This window comes from Agelaius tricolor, unplaced genomic scaffold (genome assembly GCF_023055355.1).
Source record: "Agelaius tricolor isolate 1412-34295 unplaced genomic scaffold, bAgeTri1.0.p SCAF_97, whole genome shotgun sequence".
NCBI lineage: Eukaryota > Metazoa > Chordata > Aves > Passeriformes > Icteridae > Agelaius > Agelaius tricolor.
Window position 1 is genome coordinate 126,761 of NW_027269357.1, and position 19,922 is coordinate 146,682.

Sequence of the window (19,922 nt, forward strand, 5' to 3'; positions counted from 1 at the left end):
TGGATCCAAAATTCCCAAATACATACCGGGAATGAAATACAAAAATTGGGAATTTACCATAAAAATCTAGGAATTAAACCCAAAACCAGGATTAAAAAAAAAAAAAAAAAAAAAAAAAAAAAAAAAGAATTAAACTGCTCAGGGAGGGCTATGATTGGCTGAGAGCCCTGAGTGACAGGCAGCCGGGCCAATAGGAAGCAAGGACGTGTCCCGCACCTTTTCCCAGTCCTGTTCCCATTCCCAGTTCCCAATCCCATCCCATTTTCCCCAGCCCAGTTCCCATTCCCACCCCACCATCACCACCAGCAGCTTTCATTTTGAAATTCCCAAACCGGCGCAATGAGACTCCATCAGTCAATCAATCAATAATTAACCAATAATTAATCAATAATTAACCGATAATTAACCAATTCCCATCCAGCCGGCCTGGATTTCCGTAAGAACCGTTAAAAAAAACCCCAAAAAAAGGAAAATTCACAGCAGCGCCCCCCCGTGGCCGGCCGGGGGGGTGGGACAGTGCAACAGTGCGGGGGGGGGGACATTGGGGACACTGAGGGGACACCGAGGGGACACCGAGGGGACACTGAGGGGACATTGGGGGTCCCAGGTCCCCCCAGCCTCACCCCAGGGCCACCTGGGCAGGGGGGGACATTGGGGACACCGAGGGGACATTGGGGGGACATTTGGGGTCCCGGGACCCCCTGTGTCACCCCAGGGCCACCTGGGCAGGGGGGGACATTGGGGACACTGAGGGGACACCGAGGGGACATCGGGGTCCCGGGACCCCCTGTGTCCCCCCAGGGCCTCTCTGAAGGGTGGGGGGGACACTCGGGGGACATTGGGGGTCCTGGGCCCCGTGGGAAAGTGCCAGAATGGGGGGGGGGGGAGCGGGGCAGGGACCCCCGAGGGGGGGGCAGGGGACATGAGGAGCACCCAGGGGACACCCAGGGGACGTTGGGGGTCCCAGGACCCCCCTGTGTCACCCCAGGGCCTCAGACAGGTGGGGGGACACCGAGGGGACATTGGGGGTCCCCCCAGAGCCCCCTGGGCAGGCAGGGACACCGAGGGGACACCGAGGGGACATTGGGGGGACACCGGGGGTCCCTCAGAAGCCGTCGGGGTCCGCGGGGGCGGGCGGGGGGGTCCCAGCCGTGCTCGGGCGGTGCCGAAGGGACTTCTCCTCCTCCTGGGGGGACATTGGGGACACTGTGAGGACACGGGGGACACATGGGGACACTGGGGACACCCTGGGGACGCAGGGACATTTTTAGACACCGGGGGGGTGGGGACAGGACACAGCACCTGCGGGGTCCAGGTTGTCCCCAGGGCCACCGGACCCCCTTGGGACCCCAAACCCCAAAACCACCAAACCCCATTCCTGGGGTCCCCACGGTGCCACCCCCACACCGGGCCCAGGACCCCCTTGGCACCCCCAAGCCCCCATTTTGAGTTCCTCCCCCGCCCATTTTGGGGTCCCCCCGGTTCTCTGGGGTCACCCCGGGTTTTGGGGTTCCCCCCCCGGGTTTTGGGGTCCCCCCCCGGGTTTTGGGGTCACTCACGGCCTCGGCGCTGCCCCACTCGGCCGCATCCTCCTCGCCCCGCAGCGACTCCGGGCCCTCGTCCTCGTACTCGGTCAGGTAATCGGACTCCTCTGGGGGGCGGGGGTGTGGGGTGAGCCCCCAGACCCAAATCCCAGCCCCAAACCCCAAACGCCAGCCCCCAGACCCAAATCCCAGCCCCAAACCCCAAACGCCAGCCCCCAGACCCAAATCCCAGCCCCAAACCCCAAACGCCAGCCCCCAGACCCAAATCCCAGCCCCAAACCCCAAACGCCAGCCCCCAGACCCAAATCCCAGCCCCCAAGCCTCAGATCTCCATCCCCAGCCCCAAATCCACCCCCGCCGGGTGTCCCTGCTGTCCCCTCCCTGTCCCCTCCCTGTCCCCTCCCTGTCCCCGCCCTGTCCCCGCCCTGTCCCCGCTGTCACCGTCGCCGTAGCCGTCGGACAGGTAGGACTGGGCGGGCTCGATGCGCGACACGATCTCGGCCAGGTCTGTGAAACCGGCGCTCGGACAGGTGAGCACCTGAGGGGACACCACGGGGGACAGGTGAGGGGACAGGTGAGGGGACAGGTGAGCACCTGAGGGGACACCTGAGCACCTGCAGGGGACAGGAGGGGCACACGGAAGGCACCAACGGGGCAGGGGACAAAGCGAGGGACAGCAGAGGGACCAGGGGCACAAAGGATGACAGGGACAGGGTGACAGGGACAGGGTGACAGGGACAGGGTGACAGGAACAGGGTGACACGAACAGGGTGACAGGGACAGGGTAGCAGGGACAGGGTGACAGGGACAGGGTGGCAGGGACAGGGTGGCAGGGACAGGGTGGCAGGGAGGGTGGCAGGGACAGGGTGACAGGGACAGGGTGGCAGGAACAGGGTGACAGGGACAGGGTGACAGGGACAGGGTGGCAGGGACAGGGTGGCAGGGACAGGGTGACAGGGACAGGGTGGCAGGGACAGGGTGGCAGGAACAGGACGGTCACTCGAGAGGTGACACCGTTCCAGGGACGGTGACAAGGCTGGGGTGGCCCCTCCTGGGGCAGGTCCCCAATGGGCCACCACCCTCCGTGTCCCCCCCGTGTCCCCAGGTGTCCCCAGGTGTCCCCAGGCTCACGTCCATGCGTTTGCTCTCGTAGAAGTCGGCCGAGCGCCGGTCCTGGACCATCTTCTCGATGACGTCCCCGCGGCTCCAGCCCTCGAACACCAGCTTGCCGTGCTGGTACCCCACATCCTGGGGACAGCGGGCAGTGGGCAGTGGCCTGGACACCCCCAAGGTGGCCCCAGTGACAACCAGGACACCCCAGTGACAACCAGGACACAAGCGATGACCAGGGCACTCAGTTAATGGTCAAGGACACCCCAAGTGATGATCAGGACCCACAAGTGATGGTCAAGAACATTCAACGGAGGGTCAAGGATATCCAGGGATGACCAAAGAACCCCAACAATGACCAAAGGACCCCAACAGTGACCAAAGCACCCCAAGAGTGACCAAAGAACCCCAAGAGTGACCAAAGAACCCCAACAATGACCAAAGGACCCCAACAATGACCAAAGCACCCCAACAGTGACCAAAGCACCCCAAGAGTGACCAAAGGACCCCAACAGTGACCAAAGGACCCCAACAATGACCAAAGCACCCCAACAGTGACCAAAGGACCCCAACAATGACCAAAGGACCCCAAGAGTGACCAAAGCACCCCAACAGTGACCAAAGGACCCCAGCCCTCATCTGGAGCCCCGCAGCCCGGCGCCCCCAGCCATGGCCAGCCCCAGCTCACGTAGATCTCGTCGAACTTGCCGAAGTCCATGGTCTTGAAGCGGTCGATGGGCGGCCGGATGTACTCGCAGTAGGAGCTGGACTTGACCACCTCGAGCTGCCGCACGCACGACACGTAGGCCAGGCGGGACTGGATCTCCGCCATGTCGGGCACCTGCCGGGACCGGACACTCGGGACGCGTCCGGCACCTCGTCATTGTCATCGTCACCATCAGCATTGTCATTGTCACCATCAGCATTGTCATTGTCATCGTCACCATCAGCATTGTCATCGTCATCATCACCATCAGCATTGTCATTGTCACCATCAGCATTGTCATTGTCATCATCACCATCAGCATTGTCATCGTCATCATCACCATCAGCATTGTCATTGTCACCATCAGCATTGTCATTGTCATCGTCACCATCAGCATTGTCATTGTCATTGTCAGCATCAGCATTGTCATTGTCATCGTCAGCATCAGCATTGTCATTGTCATTGTCAGCATCAGCATTGTCATCGTCACCATCAGCATTGTCATCATCACCATCAGCATTGTCATTGTCATCGTCACCATCAGCATTGTCATTGTCATCGTCACCATTGTCGCTGTCACCGTCATTGCTATCATCGTCATTATCATCATCATCGTCGCTGTCATCACCATTGTCATCACTGTCATCATCACCATTGTCATTATCATCATCCTCATTGTCACCTTCACCATCATCATCACCCTTTGATGTCCCCCAGCACCTTCTCCACCCTCCTCCACCCCGAGCCATCTCCACCAGCTCAGTCCCGTGGTGTCCCCTGGTGCCACCTCCCGCTGTCCCCACCGGGGTCTCACCTTGACCTTCTCGGCCCAGGGGTTGAGGCGCTTCCAGAGGAGCCACCACCCGGACAGGGAGTCGCCGTAGTTGCACAGGTCGGTCTCATCCTGGCTGCCCACGTCGATGGCGATCACCGTCTTGGCGCCCATGTTGCGCGCGATGTCGGCTGCGGGGACGGACAGACGGACGGACGCCGGGCGGTCAGCGGCGCCGGGGGCAGGGTGGAGCTGTCACGGGGAGGGGACACGGGAAGGAGGGGGGCACCAGGGGACACCGGGGGACAAGATGGATAGAGGAGGGTAGAGAAGGTCCTGGGGCACATCAAGGGACAATAATGGTGGTGGTGATGATGATGATGATGATGATGGAGGAAGGTGGCTTCAGACCCAAAGATGCCACCAGAGTCACCCAACGTGGTGGGGATGAGGCTGCAGGATGGAGGAAGGCCCTGGGGGCACGTGGAGGGGACAAGGGTGACCTCCCAAGGCCACCAGAGGTGACACGGAATGGCCAGAAGAGGCCTGGAGAGGACATCAAGAGATGGAGGGAGGTGAAGGAGGACGGAAAGGAGACCTGGAGATGGGAACGTCCAGAGATGGACCAAGGTGGCCCAGGAGGTCACCAGGGACACCCAGGGACAGCGCAGGGTGGAGACCGAGGCAGGTGCAGGATGGAAACCACCCAGGAAAGGACCTGGCGCCAGCACCAGAGGTGACAGCAGGAGGTGACACCAGGAGGTGACACCAGAGGTGACAGCAGGAGGTGACAGAGGGTGGAGATGCCCCAAGAAGCTGTCCAGCACTGAAGACATCAAGAGATGGTGGAAGAGGGATGGAAGATGGATCCTGTGCATGAAGAAACCTGGAATGTTCTGGAAAAACCGCCAGGCATGGAAAAAGCACCGGGAGATGGCGGGAAGATGGGTGGATCCTGACCAGGAAAATCCATGGAATGTTCTGGAAGAGCTACCCAACAGGGAAAAGGCATCAAGAGATAATGAACAGATGGATGCTACACATGGAAAACCATGGAACGTTCTGGAAGACCACCCAGCATGGAAAAAGCACCAGGAGAAGATGGAAGAGGGATGGATCCTGACCATGAAAATCCACGGAACGTTCTGGAAAGCTGCCTGGAAAAACCACCAGGAGAAGATGGATGGATCCCGACCATGAAAATCCGTGGAATGTTCTGGAAAGCTGCCTGGCATGGACAAACCACCAGGAGAAGATGGAAGACGGATGGATCCTGACTATGAAAATCCATGGAACGTTCTGGAAAATCCACCCAACACAGGAAAAAAGCCACTGCCAGACAGGAGCTGGCCATCCCTCGCCCACGGCCGCCGCCAGACCGGGCCGGGGGCGTCCCCGCTCCGCCCCGGCTGCGTCCGTCCGTCCGTCCGTCCGTCCGTCCCCCCGCCCCGCACTTGCCTGGCAGGTTGTTGATGTACCCCCCGTCCATCAGGAGGTTGCCGTCCTTGGGGTCGCAGAGCGGGGGCAGGTACCCCGAGAGGGTCATGCTGGCGCGCACGTAGCGCCAGAGCGAGCCTGCGCCGGCCGGACCGGGACCGGGAAACCGGGAACGGAACCGGGAGACGCCGTCAGCACCGGCACCCGCCCGCCTGCTCGCCCTGCCCGCGCCGGGGCCGTCTGCGCCCCACGGGTCAGCCCCGCGGCGGGCAGAGGGACCCCTGCGCACCCTGACCGGTGGCGTGGACGCTCGGGACGTGGTTTTGGGGCGGGGTTTGGGTTTTTTTGGTTGTTTTTTTTTTGCTGTTTTTTGTGGTTTTTTTGGGGGCGGCCCCGGCGAGCGAGGTGCTGACCTGGGACATTGTTAACATAGCAGCCGTCCACCAGCCAGTGGCTGTCCTTGGGGTCGCAGAGCGGAGGCAGGTAGGGGGTATAGGAGGCACTGGCTCGGACGTAGCGCCAGAGGCTGCCTGGGGACGGAGAGGACACAGTCACGGCCACCGGGGACCGCGGGGAGGGACGGAGGGACGCACAGAGGGACAGACGGACAGAGGGACGCCGGCAGCCAGCAGCGTGGGAGGGGGCTGGGTTAAGAGGGGTCAGCGGGGATTAGTGGGCGTTAGAGGCAGCGGGGTGGCTGTGGACGGCTCAATGTCCCAGGCGAGCGCCAGCAGCGGGCAAGGACGAGGGGCAGCCACCACCATGGTCCCGCCACCGCCGCCACGTCCCCACCACCACGTCCCCACCACCGCCACCACCACGTCACCAACGCCACCACAATGTCCCCACCGCCACCGCCCCGGTGTCCCCACCGCCCAGCACTGCCACCATGTCCCCATGCTGCACACGGGGTTACTGGGGTTAGTGGTCAGCAGCGGTGTTAGCGCCTCGTGCAGCTCCAGCTGTCCCCTCCCTTCCCTCCCTGCTCATGTCCCCAAGGTGGGGCCAGCGGCTCCTGGTGGCTCAGGAGGCCACCCCTGCCCCGTGTCCCCCCCCCGTGTCCCCAGGGAGCTCTCACCGTCCGTGTGCACCCGCATGGCCGAGGCCGTGATGTCCGTGGTGACGTTGAAGTAGGGCAGCCACAGGTCCTGCGGGGACAGCATGGGCTGGGTGACACCGCGGGGACCGCGGGGAGGGGGCCGGGGGGCATCCGAGGGGGACACACCTCGATCTGTTTGTCCTGGAAGACTCGGTTGATGCTGGCGTTGAAGGCCGAGCCCGAGAACATGGAGGTGATGGGGTAGGTGAGGTCCAGCACGGTCTCAAAAACAGAATTCATGCACTGAGGAGGAGGAGGAGGAGGAGGAAAAACAGAAAGACAAAAGGAGCGGGAAGGAAATTAAGAAAGAGGAGGAAAAGGGAGAAGAAGGAGGAGAAAGGAGATGAAGGAGGATGAAGAGCAAGAAGAGGAGAAAGGAGGTGAAGGAGGATGAAGAGCAAGAAGAGGAGAAAGGAGATGAAGGAGGGCAAAGAGCAAAAAGAGTAAGGACAAAAAGAGGAGTTGAAAAAAAAGGGGGAAAAGGAAGGAGGGAGAAAAAGGAGGAGGAGAAGGAGTAAGAGAAAAAGGAAAAGGAGATGAAAAAGGAGAAAAGGAAGAGGAAGAAAAAGGAGAAAAAGACAAAAAAGATCAAAAAAAAAAAGGCAAGAAGAGCAGAAAAAGCAGAAGAAAAGAAAATGGAACAGGAAAAGAGAAGAACAGAGGAAGAAGAAGGAAGAGCAGGGAAAGGAGAAGGAAGAAGAGCAAGAGGAAGAAGAACAGGAAGAGGCCAGGTCAGAACCAGCGGGGCAGAGCTGGGCACAGGCTGAGGGGGTCCCTGGGGTGGGGATGTCCCTGTCACCACCCTGGCCCACTCCCGTGTCCTTGTCACTCCCCTGTCCCTGTCCCGTCACCCACCCTGGTCATGTCCCGTCACCCACCCTGTCCCTGTCCCCTGTCACCCCCCTGTCCGTGTCCCTGTGACCCCCCTGTCCCTGTCCCCTGTCACCGCCCTGTCCCTGTCCCCTGTCCCTGTGACCCACCCTGGCCCACTCCCGTGCCCGCTGCTTGGTGCGCACGGCGCTGCGCTCCTCGGCGTAGAGCGCGCCGATGAAGGCGCCGATGGAGGTGCCCCCCACGAGGTCGATGGGGATCCCCGACTCCTCCATGGCCTTGATGACCCCGATGTGCGAGCAGCCCCTGCCGGGGAGAGTGCAGGGAGAACCGGCATAAACCAGGGGCTGTGGGGTGGGAGGAGGGCGTGGTGGGGACAGGGGGGTGTGAGGACATGGGGACATGGGGATAGGGGATATGGGGACACAGGGGACATGGGGATAGGGGACATGGAGACACAGGGACATGGGGACAGGGGAACATGGGGATATGCGGATATGGGATATGGGGACATGGGAAGAGGGACATGGGATAGGGGGACAGGGATGCACACAACGGGCCATGGGGACAGGGGCACACAGGGACATGGGACAGGGGGACAGGGGCACACAACGGGCCATGGGGAGAGGGCACACAGGGATGTGGGGATATGGGGATAGGGGAACAGGGACATGGGGATACGGGGCCAGGGACGCAGGCCATGGGCACAGGGGGACACGGGGACGGGCGCGCCCCACCTGGCCCCGCCGCCGCCCAGCACCAGGGCGATGGTGTTGCCGGTGAGCACGCGCGCCAGGCGCGAGAAGTCGCTGTGCCGGTCGGCGCTCTTCTCGAACACCTTCTCGTACATCTCCCGCTGCGGGGCAGGGACAGAGTGGGTGACAGCGACAGCGGCCGCCCCCGGGCCGGGGCTGGCGGCCGGGGAGGGGACGCTCACCAGCTTGGCGGGGCTGCGGCGCGAGAAGACGCGGCGAGGGCAGCGGATGTGCAGGTGGCCCGAGCACCAGGTGCGCATGTTGAGCCACTCGACCGTGCGCGCCGGGCCGGCGCCGTCCTCGCGGTGCAGCAGCACCAGCTGCTTCAGCGCCCGCACCGCCGTGTTCTCCAGCATCTGCTCCAGCTGGGGGGCACCGGCACCAGCCTGCGTCACCCCGCAGTGCCGGGACACCCCCAGAGATGGGGCATGGCCCCATATGTCATGTCCCTGTGTCCCCGTGTCCCCCTGTCCCAATATCCCACGTTCCCGTGTCCCATTACCAGGTCCCTGTCCCTGTCCCACCTTGCCCAGGGCCGGCTCCTGGTTGCCCCCCATGTCCCTGTCCCCCCATGTCCCTGCCCCCCCATGTCCCTGTCCCCCCATGTCCCCATCCCCCCATGTCCCTGTCCCTGCCATGTCTCTGTCCCTGTCCCATCTCACCCAAGGCAGGCTCCTGGTCGCCCCCCATGTCCCTGCCCCCCCATGTCCCCGTCCCCCCATGTCCCCATCCCACCTCTCCCAGGGCCGGCTCCTGGTCACCCCCCATGTCCCTGTCCCTGCCATGTCTCTGTCCCTGTCCCATCTCACCCAAGGCAGGCTCCTGGTTGCCCCCCATGTCCCTGTCCCCCCATGTCTCTGTCCCACCTTGCCCAGGGCAGGCTCCTGGTTGCCCCCCATGTCCCCGTCCCCCCATGTCCCCGTCCCCCCATGTCCCTGTCCCTGCCATGTCCCTATTCCATCTCACTCAGGGCAGGCTCCTGGTCGCCCCCCATGTCCCTGTCCCCCCACGTCCCTGTCCCACCTCTCCCAGGGCCGGCTCCTGGTCGCCCAGCCCCACGATGAGGACGCAGTCGGCCTGGCGGATGCAGCGCAGCGTCCAGGGGGTCAGCGTGCAGTCGGTCTGGTAGAGCACGATGCGGTGCAGGTCCTCCTGCTGCGCCAGCCACCCGGACAGCCGGTACTCCTGGATGCTGCCCGGGGGCACACAGTGGTCAGCGGCGGCCTGGGGCACGTGGCCACGCCGCCGGCCAGCGCCGCCGTTACCTCTCCAGAGCCGAGGAGCCCAGGCGGGCGCGGATGATGTCGCTGGTGAGGAGCAGCGTGGGGCCTGCGGAGGTGGGGATGGCATCATCTCCAGGCCATGGTCACCGCTGTGCCATGGTCACTACCGTGCCGTGGTCACCATGCCATGGGGCTGTGGTCACCATGCCACGGGGCTGTGGTCACCACCATGCTATGGTCACCCATCACGCCATCAAGTTTTGGTCGGTGCCGTGGCTGCCACCCTGCCACCGTCACTCCCATGGTGCCCACCACGGCCAAGACCACCCTGAGGGGCTGTGGCCATCACCACCCCTGGTCACCAGGGTGCCACAGCCCGATGGGCAGTGCCACGGTCGGTGTCCCGTGGTCACTCACCAATGGCGTTGAGCGCGTGCTGCAGCTCCAGCGTGAAGGCCGCCATGGGCACCTCCTCACACACGGGCAGCACCGCCACCGTCGAGAGGTTGCTGGTGGGGTTGATGGGCTCCGAGCTGGAGGTCATGCCCAGGCCGGGCCCTGGGTGGACGCAGAGGAGTGGACGCTCTGCTCTGGTGACGGCCGCCAGCCCCGCAGAGGCCACCTGGCTGTCCCCAGGTCCTACCTGCGAAGGGCCCGCGGAGCTGCTGGAGGTTCCCCAGGATCTTCTGGCTCAGGAGGTGGATGAGGCGGGTGACCACCTGTGGGGACAAGGACAAGGATGGCCATCAGACATGGCAGACACTCAACACCCCAGACCAGTGTTCTACAGCAGCCCCTGGGTGCCACCACCACTGCCTGTCCTTGGAGACCTCTGGTGCCACCACGCCCCACCCATGAAGACCTCAAGTGCCACCAACCCTCACCCTTGTGGACCTCAGGTGCCACCACCACCCATCCTCCAAGACCTCAGGTGCTACCACCCCTTCCTCCACTCTCCTCCTCCAACAGCTTCGTTAACTCCTTAATTAAAGTTGGTTTTAATCAGAGTCACCAGCCAGGCCATGGGGACACCCCCAGTGACCCCCGGGGGTACCTGCGGGTACCGGCGCTTGATGTTGTTGAGGGTCCCCTCGGGCAGCTTGGCCAGCTCCGTGTCCCTCACCGCGTGCACCGTGGTGGCCCGGGGCTGCCGCGTCAGCGCCTCCACCTGCGGGACGAGGCCGTGGAGCCACCCGAGGACGTGCGACCGCTGTCCCCGAGCTGTCCCCAGGGTGACACTCACCACGCCCACGAGGTCGCCGCGGCCGTACTCGCCCACCAGCTCCTTCTTGCCGCTGCCCTTCTGGATGACGGAGCGCAGCCGCCCGTTGAGCACGATGTAGGTGCAGTCTGACTTGTCCCCCTGCCTGGGGACAGCAGCTCCTGTGGCACCCCTGGCGGCCCTCCCCGAGCCCAGGTGGACGCCTGGGTGCAGTCCCTCACCTGTAGAGCGCCCGGCCGGCCTCCACGGCCATCCAGTCGATGGCAAAGTCCATCTGGCGCACGAAGGGCGACATGCGGGCGGCCACGGTGTGGGCCACGCTCAGCACCACGCTGGGCTGCTCCCGCATGATCCTGGGGGGGACAGGGCACCGTGCTGACCCTAAAATGTCCCCTCTGAGGTGGGGAACCCCACAGAGAACCTCAGGGAGGAGGGGAACTACCAGGATCATGGTGGCCTCGCTCAGGGCATCCCAAAATTCCACCCTGGGGCTGGGAACATTCACTGGGGAGATGTGGGACAACCCCAAAGTGATGGGGAACCATCCCACAGAGACGTGGGACAACCCCAAAGAGATGGGGAACCATCCCAAAGAGATGTGGGACCATCCCAAAGAGATGGGGAACCATCCCAAAGAGACGTGGGACCACCCCAAGGAGACGTGGGACCATCCTAAAGAGATGGGGAACCACCCCAAAGAGATGTGGGACCACCCCAAAGAGACGTGGGACCACCCCAAGGAGATGTGGGACAACCCCAAAGAGATGGAGAACCACCCCAAAGTGATGGGGAACCACCCCAAAGAGACGTGGGACCACCCCAAAGAGACATGGGACCATCCTAAAGAGATGTGGGACCACCCCAAAGAGATGGGGAACCACCCCAAGGAGATGTGGGACCACCCCAAGGAGATGTGGGACCACCCCAAAGAGATGGGGAACCATCCCACAGAGCCGTGGGATCCCCAAGGTGACAGCGAGCACCGCAAAGCGATGGAGATCCACCACGAGATGAGGGGCACACACCCACACCAGGTCCTGGTGGCCCCCCCAAGGACACCAAAGGGCACGGACTCACTCGTAGAAGTCGGACTTGGAGATCTTGAGGAAGGTGCAGTCACGGTTGGCCTTGATGGTGAAGATGAGGGGCTCTCCCGTGAGCACAGCCAGCTGTCCCACCAGCTCGCCGGGCTGCGTCAGGAACAGGCACACGTCCTCCTCCTTGTCGATCATGCGCTGGTACACGTGCAGGCACCCCCAGAGCACGAAGTGCAGGCTCACGTCCTGCCACAAACGTCCCCTGTCACTTGGGAGGTCCCACCAGCACCACCAGGGCGTGCTCTTCTGGTTCTGGGGCTGTTTCTGCCCCACCATGAGGGGACAATCCCCAGCACCCACCTGGTCACCCTGGCGGGCGATGACGGTGCCGCCCTTGGCGTGGTGGAGCAGGACGCGGTTGTTGAGCAGAGAAGGGTCCTGGGAAGGAGAACGGGACCATTGTGGGGTTGGGATGGGACGGCCAGGAGGCCACGGGGACAGAGAATGACCAGGAGGTCATGGAGGCCACCACGAGGAGATGGGAACCCACCACAGAGTGAAGGCTGGGGGCGACCCTGAAGCCATAAGGACCACGCCAAAGTGATGGGGGACCACCATAAAGGTGACTAAAACCACCACGGGGGACCACCAGGAACCCATCAAAGCCCTCACCTCGACCTTCATGAGCTTGATGAGCTCCCGCTTGGCCTCCTCGAAGATGTCGCTGGTCTGGCGGCCCTGGTAGGGCCCGAAGGGACACGTCCCTGTCCCCATCCCCGTCCCTGTCCCCGAGGCTGCGTCCTCCTCGCAGGAGCTGTAGTGGTAGACCCCCGAGGGCTGCTCCTCCAGCGTCACCGACTTGCGCTCCTTGGGCTCCTGGGACACCTGGGGGGTTTGGAGGGCGTTTGGGGTGGGATTTGGGGTGGGAATTGGGTGGGATTCAGGGTGGGAATTGACTGGGAATTGGGTGGGATTTGGGGTGGGATTTAGGATGGGAATTGGGTGGGATTTGGGGTGGGATTCAGGGTGGGATTTCAGGGTGGGAATTAGGAGGAATTTGGCTGGGAATTGGGTGGGATTTGGGGGGGGATTCGGGGTGGAAATTGGGTGGGATTTGGGGTGCATTTGGGGTGGGAATTGGGTGGGATTCAGGGTGGGATTTCAGGGTGGGAATTAGGAGGAATTTGGCTGGGAACTGGGTGGGATTTGGGGTGGGATTCAGGGTGGGATTCAGGGTGGGAATTAGGAGGAATTTGGCTGGGAACTGGGTGGGATTTGGGGTGGGAACTGGGTGGGATTTGGGGTGGGATTCAGGGTAGGATTTCAGGGTGGGAATTAGGAGGAATTTGGCTGGGAACTGGGTGGGATTTGGGGTGGGATTTAGGATGGGAACTGGGTGGGATTTGGGGTGGGATTCAGCACGGACCCCCCCGTACCTGCCCGAAGGTGCCGGTGCTGTCCTCCTGCAGGGACACCGAGATGCGCCCGCGCTCGTAGGCCATGTCGAAATCGGAGCGCGGAGCCTTCTGGATGCCTGGGCGGGGTCACAGGGGTCACCAAACGGGGACCAGGCCAGGCCAGGGTGACAGCCACAGCCCCGGGAGGGCTGGCACCCACCGGAGATGTCCACGGGCATGGAGATGCAGCGGCTCAGCAGCGGCGGCGGCGGCGGCGTCTCCAGGCCATTGGCTTTCATCAGCTCAGCTGCAGGACGAGACCCCCCCCCTCCAAAACTGAGCACGGAGACCCCAGAAATGCCCGGGGTGGGGGTCTCAGGACCCTCCTGGTGCCTCACCGGTGTCCCGGCCCTCGTCGGTGCTGCCCAGGCTGCGCTTGCTGTGCCGGACGGGGCTGGTGCGCGTGGCGTGGCCGGGCTGAGGGAAGAGCCGCAGGGGCTGCATGTCCTGCAGGTGTGGGGACAGACGGACATCAGAGGGGCCGGGGGGACATCAGAGGGAGCTGGCCAAGCCCAGGACCCCCTGAATTTCAGCCTGAACTCACGTGGCTGAAGAGCTCGTTGGTCAGGCCCAGGTAGTTGTGCAAGGCCAGGAAGGTGACGCGCTGCAGCCGCACCATGATGATCTGCGGGGGGACACGAGGCCACCGTGGGTCCCCGGCCACCCCGCGGGCCCTCCCGGGGGTCCCCCGGAGCCCAGCCCACCTGCACCACCCTGACCAGGCTCTCAGGGTACTTCTCAAAGACGGCGGAGAAGGCCTCGACTGGCAGGCGCAGCACCGTGGAGTCCTCGGCGGCACGGGCGCACACGGTGCGGTACGGCCGCTGGTGGCCCTGGGGACACCGCGGGGTCAGGGCACACCTGGGCACACCTGGGGACACCTGGGGACTGGGCAAGGGCACGGGGGGCACGGGGGTTTTGTTTGGGGTGGCCACAGTTGGGCTGGAGGAGTTTGGGGACAGTTGGTGACACCTGGGGACAGTTGTGGTAGGGATGGGGACAGCCACAATTGCGTTGGAGGGCTCTGGGCACAGCTTGGGCAGGCTGGGGACAGTCACCCACTGAGCTCGGGGGCTCTGGGGACGTGCCAGCTGGGTGTGGCAGGGTGTGGGGACAGCCCCCGCGATGTCCCCGAGGCTTTGGGGACGCGGCCGGTACCGTGATGACGTCGAGGATGCTGAGCAGGCTGTGGACGCTGTCCCCAGGGAACACCTCCTTCATCACCGTCTCCTTGCCGTCCTGCTGGGACACAGCCTGTGTCCCCTGGTGTCCCCTGGTGTCCCCTGAGTGTCCCTTGGGTGCCCAAGAGTGTCCCCTGCCTGTTTCCTGTGTGTCCTCGAATGTTCTTGGGGTGTCCTTGGCATGTCTCTGAATGTCCTTGGGGTGTCTCCAGGGTGTCCCCAACTGTCTCTGAGTGTCTCCAGGTGGCCCCTGGGTGTGTCCTTGAATGCCCCTGGGGTGTCCCCCCTGACTGTGTCTGGTGTCCCCCAGGTGCCCTTGGGTGTCTCCATGTGTCCCCTGTGTGTCCCTGGCTGTCCCTAGGGTGTCCCCCGGATGTCCCTGGGTGTCCCATGTGTCCCCTGGCTGTCCCTGGCTGTCCCTAGGGTGTCTCCTGGATGTCCCTGGGTGTCCCATGTGTCCCCTGTGTGTCCCTGGCTGTCCCTAGGGTGTCTCCCGGGTGTCCCCGGGTGTCCCATGTGTCCCCTGTGTGTCCCTGGCTGTCCCTAGGGTGTCTCCCGGGTGTCCCTGGGTGTCCCCATGTGTCCCCTGTGTGTCCCTGGCTGTCCCTAGGGTGTCTCCCGGGTGTCCCCGGGTGTCCCATGTGTCCCCTGTGTGTCCCTGGCTGTCCCTAGGGTGTCTCCCGGGTGTCCCTGGGTGTCCCCATGTGTCCCCTGTGTGTCCCTGGCTGTCCCTAGGGTGTCTCCTGGATGTCCCTGGGTGTCCCATGTGTCCCCTGTGTGTCCCTGGCTGTCCCTAGGGTGTCTCCCGCATGTCCCTGGGTGTCCCATGTGTCCCCTGGCTATCCTTGGCTATCTCCTGGCCATCCCTGGCCGGGCTGTCCCCCCCAGGTGTCCCCAGGTGTCCCCAGGTGTCCCTCACCGCCTCGGTGAGCAGCAGCTCCAGCTTGCCCTCCTGCAGGACGTAGATGCTGCTGTCGGGCTGGCCGGGGCGGAACACGTCCTCGCCCTGCTGGCACTGCTGGAACACCATGTGCTTGCACAGCTCCAGGAACAGCGGCTTCTCAAAGTGCCCCAGCACCCTGCGCGGACAGCTGTGTCACCACGGGGACAGCGGGGACACAGGGGCAGGGACACGGGGACACCACGGGGACAGCTGTGTCACCACAGGGACAGCAGGGACACGGGGGCACCACGGGGACAGCAGGGACATGGGGACACCACGGGGACAGCAGGGACACGGGGGCACCACGGGGACAGCAGGGACACCACAGGGACAGCGGGGACACGGGGGCAGGGACAAGGGGACACCACGGGGACAGCTGTGTCACCACAGGGACAGCAGGGACACGGGGACACCACGGGGACAGCAGGGACACGGGGACCTGCCCCACGTGCCACGGAGAGGGGGATGCAGGGATCCCCTTAGAGGGGTGTCTAAGGGTGCAGCTCGATCCCTGCGGGCCAGTGCTGGCCCCAGGGATGGATCCTGACCCCATCAATGGATCCCATCAATGGGTCCTGACCCCATCAATGGATCCCATCAATGGATCCCGACCCCATCAATGGATCCCATCAATGAATCCCGACCCCATCAATGGATCCTGACCCCATCAATGGATCCAGACCCCATCAATAGATCCAGACCCCATCAATGGATCCCGACCCCATCAATGGATCCCGACCCCATCAATGGATCCCGACCCCATCAATGGATCCTGACCCCATCAATGGATCCAGACCCCATCAATGGATCCTGACCCCATCAATGGATCCCGACCCCATCAATAGATCCAGACCCCATCAATGGATCCTGACCCCATCAATGGATCCAGACCCCATCAATGGATCCCAGCCCCATCAATGGATCCAGACCCCATCAATGGATCCTGACCCTGATCCCATAAAGGATCCTGATACCCCAGGACAGACCCTGATCCCAGGCACAGAACCCATGGAGAGACCCCATGGACAGACTCCAGCCCCACGGACAGATCCTGACCCCACAGACAGACCCCAGCCCCACAGACAGACCCCACAGACAGACCCAGCCCCACAGACAGACCCCAGCCCCATGGACAGACCCTGGCCCCACAGACAGACCCCATGGACAGACCCAGCCCCACGGACAGACCCCGGCCCCACAGAGAGACCCCACGGACAGATCCCATGGACAGACCCAGCCCCACGGACAGACCCCGGCCCCACGGACAGACCCTGGCCCCGCTCACCGGACGTTCTTGAGCATGTAGAGCACCTCGGAGGGCAGGTGTGACGAGGCCACGTCGAACTCGGTCAGGTCGGCCTCCAGCACCGAGGGCGGCGGCTCCTTCAGCTGCAGCGTGGGCGGCTCCTTCTGGATGCGCAGGAAGCTGGCCGAGACCCTGGGGACACACAGGGGACACGGTGGGGACAGCGCCATGGGGACAGCAGGGACACAGCAGGGACATGGGGACAGATCCCAGCCCCACAGACAGATCCAACCCCACAGACAGATCCCACAGACAGATCCCAGCCCCACAGACAGACCCCACAGACAGATCCCAGCCCCACAGACAGATCCCAGCCCCACACGCAGACCCTGACCCCACTGCCCGCTCACTTCTTGGCGATGCTCAGCATCTTGAGCTTCTTGCGGCTGCGGGGCCGCGTGGCGCCGCTGGCCGGGGTGACATCCACCAGCGAGGACGTGGACTGGGACACCTGGCACGGCGGGGACGGGGACACCGTGTCACTGCAGGGGTGCCGCCCCCGGAGCCACCCGAGGGTCACACAGAGCCACCACCAGTGCCACCCGAGGGTCACACAGAGACACCCCCGGTGCCACCCGAGGGTCACACAGAGCCACCACCAGTGCCACCCCCGGTGCCACCCGAGGGTCACACAGAGACACCCCCAGTGCCACCCGAGGGTCACACAGAGCCACCACCAGTGCCACCCCCGGTGCCACCCGAGGGTCACCTTATGCACAGTGCCATCCCCAGTGCCACCCCCAGTGCCACCCGAGGGTCACCTTACACACAGTGCCACCCCCAGTGCCACCTGAGGGTCACACAGAGCCACCCCCAGTGCCACCCCCAGTGCCACCCCCAGTGCCACCCGAGGGTCACCTTACACACAGTGCCACCCCCAGTGCCACCTGAGGGTCACACAGTGCCACCCCCAGTGCCACCCCCAGTGCCACCCCCAGTGCCACCCGAGGGTCACCTTACCCACAGTGCCACCCCCAGTGCCACCTGAGGGTCACACAGTGCCACCCCCATTGCCACCCCCAGTGCCACCCCCAGTGCCACCCGAGGGTCACCTTACCCACAGTGCCACCCCCAGCACCACCCCCAGTGCCACCCCCGGTGCCACCCGAGGGTCACCTTACGCATGATCTTGCGGCTGTAGAACAGGACCTTGTCCCGCTTGCGGAAGCGGTAGCGCGGCGGCTCCTGCGCGGGGACCTCTGGGGACACAGGGGAGGGGACACCGTGAGGGGACAGCGCTGTCGCCCCCGTCCCCAGGGCCGGCCCGGGCGTGGCACTTGTCACTTGTCACTCACTCTTGTGGCGCAGCCACCAGCCCAGCACGGCCACGGCCATGACGGCGACGGCGAGGGCCAGGAGGGTGCCCAGCACCTGCGGAGAGACAGAGGTGTCCCCAGCCTGTCCCCAGTGTCCCCAAAGGATGGGGACAAGCACAAAGGGGTGACCCATGGTGCTGCCAGGGTGGGAGGGGTGTGGCCATGCTGGGGACCGGGACAGGGGACAAGGCTGTGTCGCCTCAGGGCATGCTGAGCAGCAGTGGGGACATGGGGACATTGGGGACATTGGGGACATTGGGGACATTGGGGACATTGGGGATATTGGGGACATTGGGGACATGGGGATACTGGGAACATCGGGACACTGGGGACATTGGGACCCTGTCGCTGGGTACATGGGGACATCATTGGGGACATTGGGACACTAGGACGTGGAGACAGTGCCCTCTGCTTAGTGTATCAGTGGGGTTGGGGCATAGTGACACGGGGACACAGGGACACTGGGGACACAGGGACAAGGGGACACGGGGACACGGGGACACGGAGCTCACCGCGCGCGTCGGGAGCTGCTCCCGGCTGAAGACGGCCAGGAGCCCCCTCAGCACCGAGCCCTGCGGGGACAAGGGACAGCTGAGCCCTGCCTGTGTCCCCAGCCCTGGGGACACCCACAGGGACAGCCCCTGGGGACACCGGGGTGACAGGGACGGGCCCCACCTCGGCCTCCGGCTGCGACTCGCTCTGCCCCATGGCCAGGGAGGGCTGGGCCCATCCAAAATCCTGCCAGAAAATGGGAAAATGGGAAAAACAGGGGACAACGGGAAAAGGAGCAGTCAGGGACACGTGGTGGCACTGAGGGACACACAGTGACAAGTGGGTGACACTCAGGTGCCGCCTCCCAGCGGGGAAACCCGGGTGTCCCCAGAAAAGTGGCCCAAGGGGACGTGGGTGTCCCCTCCCCTGGGGACAGGAACCGTGCCCTTGTGACACCGTGCCAAGGCCACCAGGCGCTGTCACCCGTCCCTGTTGTCACTCCATCAGTGCCACCACCGGGCCCAGCCCTGCTGTGTCCCTGCTGCCACCCTGCCACCGTCCCCGGTGTCCCCCTGTCCTTCCCAAGGACACCCCGGGCAGGTGACGGCGGCACCGAGGCTGGCACGTGTCACCCCCCAACCCAGGTGACAGCTGCCCCCCTCATTGTCCCCAACAGCCCCCCCCCCCCAAATTACCTCCCTGAGGTTTTATTGCCCCCTCCCAAACTTTGCTGCCCCCTCCCCAATTGCCCCCTCATGGTGTAATGCCCCCCTTATCTTTATTGCTCCCGCTTATCTTTACTGCCCCCCCCCATTTTATTGCCCCACTTTCTTTATTGCTCCCCCGTCTTTATGGCCCCCCCTTATCTTTACTGTCCCCCATCTTTATTGCGCCCCCCCCTTATCTTTTTTGCCCCCCCCAGGCGGTTCTTGCCCCCCACAACCGTTATTGCCCCTCCCGGGGCCGTTATTACCCCCCCACCAGTTAATTTCCTCCCCTCACATCTTAATTACCCCCTCACAAATCACCTCCCAGGCCCTTATTGCCCCCCCCGGGCCGTTATTACCCTCTCATTAATTATTTACCTCTTCGCATCTTAACTGGCCGCCCATGAATTGCCTCTCCCAAGCCGTTATTGCCCCTCCCGTGCCGTTATTGCCCCCTCCTGTGCCGTTATTGCCCCTCCCGGGCCGTTATTGCCCCCCAGGCCCCGTTGCCTCCCTCCCCCGCCTCTCGCTCCCCTCAGCGCCCCCCCCCAACTGCCCTCAGACCCGCCCCCCCCCCCAAAACCTTCGGTCCCCCCGGACTCTCAGAGCCGGTAAAGCCCCCCCGGGCCCCCCCCAGAGCCAATGAAGCTCCCCGGGACCCCCCGGGACCCCCCGGCCCCCCTCACCGGCCGCCGGTCTCGCCCCGCTCCGGCCCTGGCGGCGGCCGCGGCCCCCGCGAGGTCATGGCCCCTTTAAAGCCTCCCCGCCTCCTCTATGACGTCAC

General features: G+C 63.8%; 1 protein-coding gene across 3 annotated transcripts; it reads right to left on the reverse strand.

Moving 5' to 3' along the window:
* Positions 1-364: 364 nt before the first annotated feature.
* PNPLA6 (patatin like phospholipase domain containing 6) lies at positions 365-19,922 on the reverse strand. Of its 3 annotated transcripts, XR_011677400.1 has the most exons (38): positions 19,825-19,922; positions 18,615-18,677; positions 18,452-18,511; positions 17,919-17,994; positions 17,740-17,822; positions 16,974-17,074; positions 16,603-16,755; positions 15,294-15,453; positions 14,352-14,432; positions 13,898-14,026; positions 13,738-13,818; positions 13,532-13,640; positions 13,354-13,440; positions 13,173-13,270; positions 12,409-12,621; positions 12,097-12,174; positions 11,777-11,982; positions 10,921-11,052; positions 10,721-10,844; positions 10,532-10,645; positions 10,121-10,196; positions 9,895-10,035; positions 9,520-9,583; positions 9,278-9,446; positions 8,437-8,619; positions 8,237-8,355; positions 7,649-7,805; positions 6,795-6,911; positions 6,648-6,717; positions 5,591-5,707; positions 4,175-4,323; positions 3,343-3,495; positions 2,676-2,792; positions 1,986-2,082; positions 1,560-1,651; positions 1,066-1,186; positions 722-1,004; positions 365-634 (listed from the first exon to the last, which is right to left on the reverse strand). XR_011677400.1 is itself a non-coding variant. In XM_071419007.1 (37 exons), exons 2-36 carry the CDS (start codon positions 18,645-18,647, stop codon positions 1,106-1,108), a joined length of 4,020 nt encoding a protein of 1,339 aa, XP_071275108.1. In that variant the 5' UTR covers positions 18,648-18,677; positions 19,825-19,922; the 3' UTR covers positions 365-1,004; positions 1,066-1,105. The 3 variants fall into 3 exon arrangements, 2 of the variants coding, with proteins under 2 accessions (XP_071275108.1, XP_071275109.1); XM_071419007.1 differs by having other exon boundaries at positions 365-1,004; XM_071419008.1 differs by lacking the exon at positions 5,591-5,707 and adding an exon at positions 5,983-6,099 and having other exon boundaries at positions 365-1,004.